Below are 10,611 nucleotides of genomic sequence, written 5' to 3' on the forward strand. Positions count from 1 at the left end.
AACAAGTGTAAAATAGGATGTGTTATGAAAATTTGTATCAAATTGCCACTAATATACTTAACCCCACTGCGGGCGCGAAATTGTTTACCGTAAAAAATGGATAACAACTAAATTTGTTTGTAATTTTAAGGTTACGTGGATTAATTCGATACAAACGATAAATTGCATTAGATTAAACAGATAAAATAGGTAATAAATTATCAAACCACTTGAGGAGGATAATTTCGGACTTAGCAACAGCCTTAATGAAATATCCACCATCGATTCCGGACTCACAATGACCAAGCACTGATGAGCAGGAATAAAAACTTTGAATAACAGAGAAAAAGTAGTATATTGCCTTGATATGCATGTTACAGTGTGTCTAATGAATAATCAGACCCCCCCTTTATATAGTAGGGGAGTTCTACCCTAGGTACAATTCCATAAAAGGTAAAAATCTTTCGTTTAACTAATCACCGGATGTCCGCCGTTACGTGCCGAGTTCTACGCCGTGATACCCGGCTGGTCACGGATATCACGACCTTCTGTTAATCGTGCTCGGTTTCCCGACAACGCTCTCTGAAGTCTTTTAGGATTAGGACCGATCCCGGGGTCATGACCCCGATATTCCCGAGGGTGGGCATTGTGCCCCCGACCCCCGCTCGATGAGACCCTTGCCCCGATTCTGGTTCCTTATCATCACATTTCTTGCTCGATTTACCTTATTGGAAACCGGGGTATCCCATTGTCCCGGTTTCACCCGTATATAATAATAATAATAATAATAATAATAATAATAATAATAATAATAATAATATACATACTAGTTTAAAATTGAAAGCAAATAGGTCTTATATCGATTTATATTTATAACATGCAAAATGTTAAAATATCATTAGCTACTTTAACATATAACGAATAATACCGATCAAAATGAAGTAGTACTTTTTAGCGAAAACAAGTATAAATTTTAGAGCTGTAAAACTATTCAAAAGAATACTAGAACAGTTACACCAACTTGGAAGGAAAATGCTAAAATCGTATAAACCGGTCTTAAGTAACCTCCTTTAAGAAGAAGAAAAAAAGATAAGGAAAGGTCTTTCACGTAAATGCGACTCCATTGGACCAAACGATGTTTATAAAGAAAAGAATTGGGATAGGCTAATGAGAGGAATTGAATTTAATTAATTATCCAACCAAATCCACTCTTCATCCTTCAAATTTTTGTTTTAATTTTTTTACTTCTGCAGAAAAGATTCGTAGTTTACTTCTTTTATGATCCATTTTGGTTCGACTTCTCTGCACGTTTTCTTTGGGGGTCCTATTACGAAACATTTCAAGCTACTCCTAGCAACTTGTAGTACTAATTTTCTTTATATTTAACTTTTATTGAGACAACCCGGCCCATGTTACGAATGTGAACTATAATTACAACTTTGAAACAGAAATTTAATACTAAAAACACGTGAATCACGTCGTTTACTTTTTTCTTTCTCATCCCCCTTTTTTGCAATATCCGTTGAATTTTTTATTTTTGGAAATATTAAATTGAGACAATTTGGCACATGTTATGAATATTAAAAGACTTACAACTTAAAAACAGAAATTAATATTTATAACACGTGAACCACTTCGTACACGATCTTCTTTGTTTATTCTCCCCCTTTCTTTTTCCTCTATCCTTTGAAAAAAAATTGAACATATTAAATTAGGACAACTTGCCCAACCATATAAATTTTAATATAATTAGTACAGCTTAGAAATAGAAACTAATACTTAGCACGCTAAAGTGAAATTACCATGATTCAAATGGACTCCAATTGATCTTCCTGTAAGCTGTAACATCTACCTTGCTAAACTAATTGTTTAATTCATATAATTAGGCTGATCGCTTCACATAATTTTTCACAACAATTTTGTTTCTTCTTGTCATCAAAGTGAAACCATTTTGAGACGCTCCATATTTGTTTTCTCTTCGAGGCAAAACCAAAGTACTTCATATATCCTTATAAAGTGCTGATCTCGGTTCAAAATTATACAAACTTAGAGAAAATTGCAAGAGACTGGTGATAAGAAAATTGCGAGATGTGCTGCTACAACGAGTCAGGGGCGGAGCCGAACCCAGTAGCTTTGGTTCGAACCCTGTATTTGTCTTAAAGTTTTTATTAAATATGTATAAATTATTAATTTAACATCCAATAACTTAAGACGATTAAATTCCAAACCCATAAGCTTGCAATCCTGGCTGCCCGGAGTGAGAGGACTATACGGTTTTTTGGTTGAATGGTCTCATTAGCAAAATCCATATAAATTTTGCAATTCATATTTGATTAAAGAAGAAACGCCATAATGCATATGAAGGCAGGATATGTCACAGATTGTTAAATGTGGAGAATCAATCCAGAAGCTATTTACAAACAAATACCAAAAGTCTTGAACGGGGCTGATTCTCGCTACATGTATGAAAACTGAATTTGAAGGCAAGATCCAAGTACACCACCAACAGGTAATTGAGCAACAAGGCTTTATCCTTTCCATGAGATGTTGCATTTGCAAAGTCAATCATCTTTCACCTCTTCATAACAGAGGGGGCAGTTCTGTGACGCACACATACAGAGACACAGATATTAGTTACTTTTGCTGCAGCACAATATTAAAAGCTTGACCAATCACTAATAGCTGCTCAAAAGTACTTTTCAAATTAGCCAAACACAAACGGCTTCTTGCCAAATGTACTATTTGAAAAAGCGCTTTTGAGAAAATTACTTTTAAAATAAGCTGATTTTCGAAGCCTGACCAAACATGCTATAAAAGGTGAGACTAAGAACTATAAGTTAAGTAGAGTTTTGATCTCTGTCTTAAGACCAGGAAAATCTCCTTACTGCTATTGCATCTCCACAAAATTGCCACGAGTCAACCAGTTAAGCCAGCCGTGAGAAGCAATTCAAAAGCTTTGCTTGATGTTTTTATCATATGTTCTTACTCGAGCACAGGAGAACAAAAATTTAAACAGGATTGAAGGGGATAGGATCTTAAGTACGAGGATATGGTTTCTCACCTTTCTTTCTTTAAGCCAGCGATTTATACATTCTGAATGAAACATGTGTGCACAAGGTAAAGTGGTCAACATATCTCCGCTTCTGTACGCAGCATAACATATAACACACCTGCATAGAATGAAATTGCAAGGACCAACATAGTTAGATGATCATATACTTTTTCTCAAACTTTTTGATGGTGTTTGTTTATGCATTTCTTTTTTAAATGAAGTTATTTACTGAATCAACCTCTAACAAATTTCTTTTCCAGAAAACCATTTCAAAAGAAAACTTATTCCGAAGGTTGTCAAATGGCTGCTTAAGAACACTAATTCATCTCTGTTTTAGCTGTGCCTGTCAGCCATGTGTGAACAGCGAATGGTGGAAATGGGATTGCAGGGCAACATATGTAGAGAGTTTAACTTTTTAATTTTTCAAAAAAAAAAGGAGACCAGAAAATGAAGAAGACAATAAAGTTAGTGAGGGTAGTCACCGCAGTTTACATACTTTATTTTTCAATATGGACCATTTTCATCAAAATACTGGAACTAAGGGAGTCAGAAACAACAAATAAACTGCCACTGATGCTTTATGCTGGTAAAAATCAGACACAGATCATCAATATAAGTAGAACGGTATAATTATTGCACTAGCATATTTATTAGTAAATTTTTGTAAAAGAACATGTGCACCTTCTCTATAAAGCTAAAGCAAAACAGATAGGCAGGATAGAAGAAATAAAATCACAAGGGTATTTATCCTACTCTCCCATTTTCTTTTTCTTCGAGAAGAATCCTGTCTTGTATTTGAAAGTTGGCAATCGACTTATGAGGTCTTGTGAAAGCCCTCTGCTCTGCTGGCCAACAGCTTCTCCCAAGGACTGTAGTTCCTACCAAAATGAAAGAAGACAATTGGAACGGCATAAATGAAAGGTTCACATGATGGGAAAAGAAAAAACAGCAAGAGTAATATAAACTACTTCAAGCTTAATCAAAAGGAAAAAGAAAAAAAGATTGCAGTCTAACCTCATAGGTCATACTATCTGGATCAATATCATCTTGTCTTGTGTTCGTATTCCCAGACTGCACTTAGTAATAGAGACCTGTATTAACCCTTGCATACAACCTTATTAAGCTATAAATAGCAGTACAGAACTAAAAAGTTACATCATACCCTGACCGGAGGTGATTCTCTAGGAGGGGATCCCCTGTTGCCTGCAGATAATGTGAAGGTCACTTGGTTATGAGTAACGTGGACACAAAATCCTATAATACTTGAATAGAAACTATAATTCAAACACCCACAAAGTAGATCCTGTTTTAATTAATTTACTTCATACTCTTTTATTCACCCGAGCCGTGGAAACAACCTCTTGCAGAAATGCAGGGTAAGGCTGCGTACAATAGACCCTTGTGGTCCGGCCCTTCCCCGAGCCCCGCGCATTGCGGGAGCTTAGTACACTGGGCTGCCCTTTTTTACTCTTCTATTCACCCACAAAGTTGTTCAGATGTACAATCTAGCCTGTCGCTAGAATATACTGACATGCACACACCTACAAGACGCTCTATAGTATGAGTCACTTTTAGAAATGGCTTTAGAAGAATGAAGAGCAAATGAACGATAATGCCCTATCTAGCGTGATATAACATACTTTCGACGAAATCTCTTCCTTGGGAAGAAATCATTTTAAGGAAAACACTTTTTACCAAATAGTGGAAACAACTCGTTGTGCATTGTGGTAATAAATCATTCTCTACTCACATTCCTACTCCATATCACTTGCTCCTATAAACATGTAAAGATTATTTCCAGGTTTTGCAACTCATAGTAATCATCAAACACCAAATCCTCAAGCTCCACCCTACTACCGACCAATTAAATTTCAAGTAATCACCAAAAAATGAGTTAGGAGATGATTTCTAGACTAAAACATTATTTATGGGGACATTTTACATCATACCACTCAGGATGTAAGTCCAAATTTCTAAAAAAATGACAAAACACCAATAAAGTTGCTATGCCATACATCGAAGAATTGACAATTACTTGATTCACACAGCAGGACTTTTCATCACAACGGTAGTCTATTGCATTGGGTATAATGAGTTCATAACACTGGCATACCGGGGAAAAAGTCATTATTTCAGCAATTACCAATACATTCATATAACTTCACCGCCCCAATGTTTACATTCATTCAGTGAGTTCCTTATTCTTAGTGATTACAACCTACTAACGTCTAATTCATTCTAAAGTTCAGTGTAAAAAAGCCTTAATTTTGGCAAAGTTGTAACGTCTTGATGTGTATATATAGAACGGTTATACTTATAGACCGGTTATAATAAGATGACTAACATCTTCTTTAACCACAGAGAAGAATATCAAATCTCTATTAACAGAGGAATAAAGATCTAGGTAAAGCAGAGATAAGAGCTGTATGACCAAGAAATTTACTGACTCAACAATGTTCTTACGAAATTACCAGCCACGGTAGAATTAAGCTCATCTCTACAGAAATCCTCAAAATCATCCCCTAACTGCAATGATCTAGCTAAAGCTTCATCCAGAGCCAATTGTGATTCAAAGCTTCGAGAAGAATCACCCTTTTGTGCTGATACCTGATGTCCTCTACTGGTTTGACCATATTCAGAGCTCATATTCCTGTTTTTCCCATTTGCTTGAAATGACAAGTAAACAGTTTCCTGCAAGATAAGAAACCAATTGTCAAGTGTCAACAAAAATTATTTTAACAAAAGGGTGTGTGCGGTGTTGAACCCTGTCCAGAACATTCAATTCATTCCATAATACCTGTTGCAGAAGAACTTCTTCATAACTCAAATCACCATCCTCAGGAAAAAGATCTTTTATATTCTCAGCAATCTCAGATGGGATTCCACCACTTGAATAATGGGTATGCAACAAGCTGTTACTCATTGTAAATGTTTCAGGTATCACTACGCACTATCCTTCTTCAGACTGCAGGACCCTTTCACCGTCTATAGAATTTGAAATTGATCAGGACAAAGGTATATCAGATGAAGATGAATAAAAAACTGAAAGAAGCTTATATAGAATTTCATATTTCGTATATCAGGAGGCAGTGCAGAATATCCAACCACACCTGTTACCCGAAATAGGTGTCAATCTTTTTTACATTCATCTTATATGAATGTATCTAACCTCTTCTCTGAAATGGAGCACATTAGAGGACAAATGACAAAGACAATAAAATATAAATGTCCCTAAAAGAATTATGATAAACCATTCATGACAGAAGAACAAGATTGTCTGTTAATAGCTTTTGATCATCTTTGCCCTCTTCAAAATATTGTACATAATGCCAAAGGTGCAAAGTTTTTGAAAATTAGACTACTATTAGACACCGCATACGACCAAAAATACTCTGCAAATATATTAAGCTAATTCGACAATTCCACAAAATGCCAATAATGACTGATTTTGACACCTTAAATATTTACTCCTATGAGAATTAATAATAAGCACTTGACCAGCACCAGACAAGGAAAGGTACCAATTCAGGTATAGGCAAGATACAATGTCATTGCAAATACAAGAAAAAATGGCAAACATTTACCTATACAGTAATAGAAAAGGGCTTTCTAAGTTGACTTGACAGTCGCACACTATATACATTCTGAAAAAGAAAGTATGTCTATAAGCTAAACTGACTTTAATTACCCCCTAATTCACAAATCAGGAAAATTCAAGATGGTAAAGAAAGGCAAAAGCAGGAAATCACGATTTAATTGCATTTTACACCTTACATTGCAGTAAAATTACCGGGTCACCGGGCTCGACCCGGTCAAATCCTATTCTTATACTCAATTATGACAAAAATTGGAAACGTATGAATGAGAAGAACTGGCAAGATTCAAAGATTGTAACTTTACATCAAAATCAACATACCCATTTAGAATCTTGCAATGCAAATTCAAGAAAAGATGTGTTCTTGAATTTGACTCAGTATTATTCATGAAAATGGCACAACGTCGAAAAGACAGAGGGAGAAAAAAATTTACCTTTTTCAGAGAAGCAAACGAGATGGGGGTCTTGACTCCAAGTCTAAGCAGGTCATCTTACTAACTGAGAGTGTAGAATAGTGAAGAAAAAGTCGAATGATAGCAACTGATGAATATTAAATCCAAGGAAGCTGGTGGGAACGCTAGACATAGGAGTCCGGAATCAAAATGTGGTTATTTTGGATTCAAATTACACACATAGGTGTAAAAAAAAAAAGTTATCATACTATATATACATTATAGCGCCAGCTGATATAGTGCCATAAAAAGTGGCGCTATATGTATATACTCTTTCTTTTTCTTTTTGGTAATTATTAGACATCATTTAACTACAATCATTTAGTTATTGCTCTACTATTTATGAATATTCATTTAATAAGTTTTCTAATATTTAATAAGTTTTCTAATATTTAACATAAAAGTAAATAAGTTGGTAATTATTAGACATATGAAATAACTATGAAATATGTTGTTGTCAATTTATTTGCACTTTGAATATATTGTACTACCACAAAATACCACAAGATTAAAATTTGTGTTAGCAAGTAGCAGTTCATGATTATTATCATATATACCAATAATAAAACTAAAATTGCTGCCATTTATTAAAACTAACAAGGAATATTACGGACTTCATGGAAAAAAAGTGTTGTTGTCAACTCCTAAAAAAAAGAAGCTAACACTCTGTTTGGATCACTGTTCCCCATCGTTTTATAATGTATCGTATTGTACTGTATTGTATTGTATCGTATCGTTTTATGAATACAATGTTTGGATAGATTGTATTGTTCGTTGTTGTTAAATAACATTTTGCTGTTTGGTTTGACTGTATCGTACTGTACTTTAACTGATAAGTTTACTACAATACCCTCAATTGTTTTAAATATTTAATTTATCAAAAATTACACATAAAAATTATTTAAGAAAACCACTTTCTACTAACTAATCACTAATTATGTCTTATATATAAATTAAGCAATTAAATTCATGCAAATTCTATCGAAATTAGTTGAACAAGTTAATAATATTAAAAATAATAATAAGTACACTATATTTATAATTAGATCATAATAATAAAGATAAGGAAAGTTCTAAATAATCTACATATTAGGAACCAATTTCTATACTAGATTATAATATATGTTCTCTATAACATCAATTAGCTATAACAATAAAAAAAACTAAAACAAACGAACCTGTTATAAAGAGGTTTGATTGTACTTTTTAAGTCCTAAACTGACGAACTTTCAATTTCAAGTCGCATTAACAAGTTGGATCAAATTTATTTGTCCAAAATTGTTTGCAAGTCAAGAACCAACCCAAATATTCCGTGAATAATTTTTAAATGTAATTTTTGTCATTTTAATAAGAAAAAAACGTATAGTAGTTATAATTTAACTTTTTTTATCCGATTGAGTGCAGAAGTTGATCAAATTAGCCCACGATCAAACAAGAGATGGAATGCAATAATTAGATGAAATTTTATAAAAATATATTACCTTATATTGTTTCTTCATTTGGGAGGTAATAATTTTTTAATATTATAAATAGTAGAGCAATAACTAAATGATTGGGGTGAAAATAATCTACATAATTAAGATAAGGAAAATTTTACTAACATATAAAGTTTTAATTGATTTCAAAGTTATAAATATTAGGAAAATCATTAATGACTATTATTAAATATTAGAAAACTTATTAAATGAATATTCATAAATGGTAGAGCAATAACTAAATGATTGTAGTTAAATGATGTCTAATAATTATCAAAAAGAAAAAGAAAGAGTATATACATATAGCGCCACTTTTTATAGCACTATATCAGCTGTGTCAGATTTTTTTTGTATAACGTCAGAAAACCTGGCGCTATACATTAACGGTACAGTTACCGTTAATGTATAGCGTCAGGTTTTCTGGCGTTATATATAGTATGGTAACTTTTTTTTTTTTACACCTATTTGTGTAGTTTGAGTCCAAAAGAACCACATTTTGATTCCGGATGGTGCCACTAATGGTAAGTTTCACAAGAAGCCACAACAGTGAATATAGCCTATATACAGTTTGCATCTCTTTCTTACATTAGCCATTTTGCCCTTTAGTTAGATTATTTGAGGATAAAGTTTCAGTCTTTAGTCTTCAGTAGCGGTGAGCTAAAAACTGCAATGTGTACTTTCCCATATTTACTGCTTGTTTGTTTGCAAAAGACAGTAAAAGTGACGACTAATAGCGTAGATATAACAGAGATGAAAGGAATGTGGACACGTTGAGGGAAATGCAGGCCACGGGTTCCACTTCCACACTGATGTGATTTTTTTTTAGAGAAAAAGGTTTTGGCCATTTTATTTTATTTTATGTGTCTTAGTTAAATAGCAATAAAAATTAATAATGTAAATAAGATTGTTAAATCTCATTGTTCTAAAAAATGAGATGTGACAATTGCACCAAACCATCTGTTGATTGTTGAATGATGTACATTTAAATTGGTTGTGACTGTGATAATAGGTGAATTTGACTATAATCACACCTTAAATAATCACCTTCTTGTGTAGTTTTAATGCTAAAAGTGATGACAAAATGCTCTTATTAGTGCTTTTCATGATTTGTAGGTGATATATGTATAAGGAAGGCTAAGGAGCAGTTTTGGAGTTAAAAGTGATGAAAAAGAGGCCAACTGTGAAATTTCCCAAGTGACCCATGCAAAACAGGCCGAGGAATTCAGAGTACTGGATCCATCGCGGTTCCACCGCGACCGCGGCAGAACCGCGGTGGGAAGCAGCTGCAGAAGATTGAGAATCCGCGAGGGTGTTTGGCCGCGGTTCTACCGCGACCGCGGCAGAACCGCGGCAGGCGCAGAAACTTCGGGGACCAAAGTGTCAATTACGGGATTTTTAGACCTAAAACCTATTTAAAACACTAGACTTCGCCCAAGAGAGGCATGTATTGATTTTTTAGGTTTCTTAGCAAGGAAAAACATTGTGAGAAAATACTCTAAACATCTTTCTTCTTTTCTTTTGATTTTATGATGAATTCAAGCTTAGTTTATTTTTCCATAGTCATGAGTAGCTAAATTCCTTGTCTAAGGCTTTGATGGAACCTATTGGGTGATGAACTTCTTGTTTATGTGAATACAAATTGCTAGTTTAATCTCTATTTGTTCAACTTCGTGTTCGTTGTAGTTAATTGACAGGATCCTCAATTAGCTGTGCCTATTTAGTGTGCATAACTTGGAAAAGAGTGCATATTTAGGTTATTGTTGAACAACATCACTCCTAGATTATTAGAGGAATCTATAATTGCAGGTTTAAAGGCGGGATTAGGGATAACGAAGCCTTGGGTGTAATCTAAGTGAATTGTGCTAAATAAAGTAAGCTAGTGTATCTCGGGAGAGTGCAATAGTAGATTACTGTGATTACTCGGGAGAGAATTGCGGTAAGATTAGCGTTCATGATTGATAGAGAAGTGTGGGTAAATTTGTATGAGCATAAACAGAAGGGATTCCATCAATAGGGGAAATCATTGCCTTAGCTTTTTCTCATAATTGTTACAACCTT

The 10,611-nt window shown here is 34.0% G+C and overlaps 1 protein-coding gene across 1 annotated transcript; it reads right to left on the minus strand.

The window, feature by feature from the left end:
• Positions 1 to 2,289: 2,289 nt before the first annotated feature.
• On the minus strand, positions 2,290 to 7,196 carry LOC109221153 (E3 ubiquitin ligase BIG BROTHER-like). The gene is made up of 8 exons (XM_019385615.1): positions 7,061 to 7,196; positions 5,829 to 6,016; positions 5,503 to 5,722; positions 4,194 to 4,234; positions 4,046 to 4,102; positions 3,785 to 3,909; positions 3,041 to 3,149; positions 2,290 to 2,579 (listed from the first exon to the last, which is right to left on the minus strand). Exons 2-8 carry the CDS (start codon positions 5,952 to 5,954, stop codon positions 2,541 to 2,543), a joined length of 717 nt encoding a protein of 238 aa, XP_019241160.1. The 5' UTR covers positions 5,955 to 6,016; positions 7,061 to 7,196; the 3' UTR covers positions 2,290 to 2,540.
• Between the last annotated feature and the right edge of the window lie 3,415 nt (positions 7,197 to 10,611).

Source organism: Nicotiana attenuata, unplaced genomic scaffold (genome assembly GCF_001879085.1).
Source record: "Nicotiana attenuata strain UT unplaced genomic scaffold, NIATTr2, whole genome shotgun sequence".
Taxonomy (NCBI): domain Eukaryota; kingdom Viridiplantae; phylum Streptophyta; class Magnoliopsida; order Solanales; family Solanaceae; genus Nicotiana; species Nicotiana attenuata.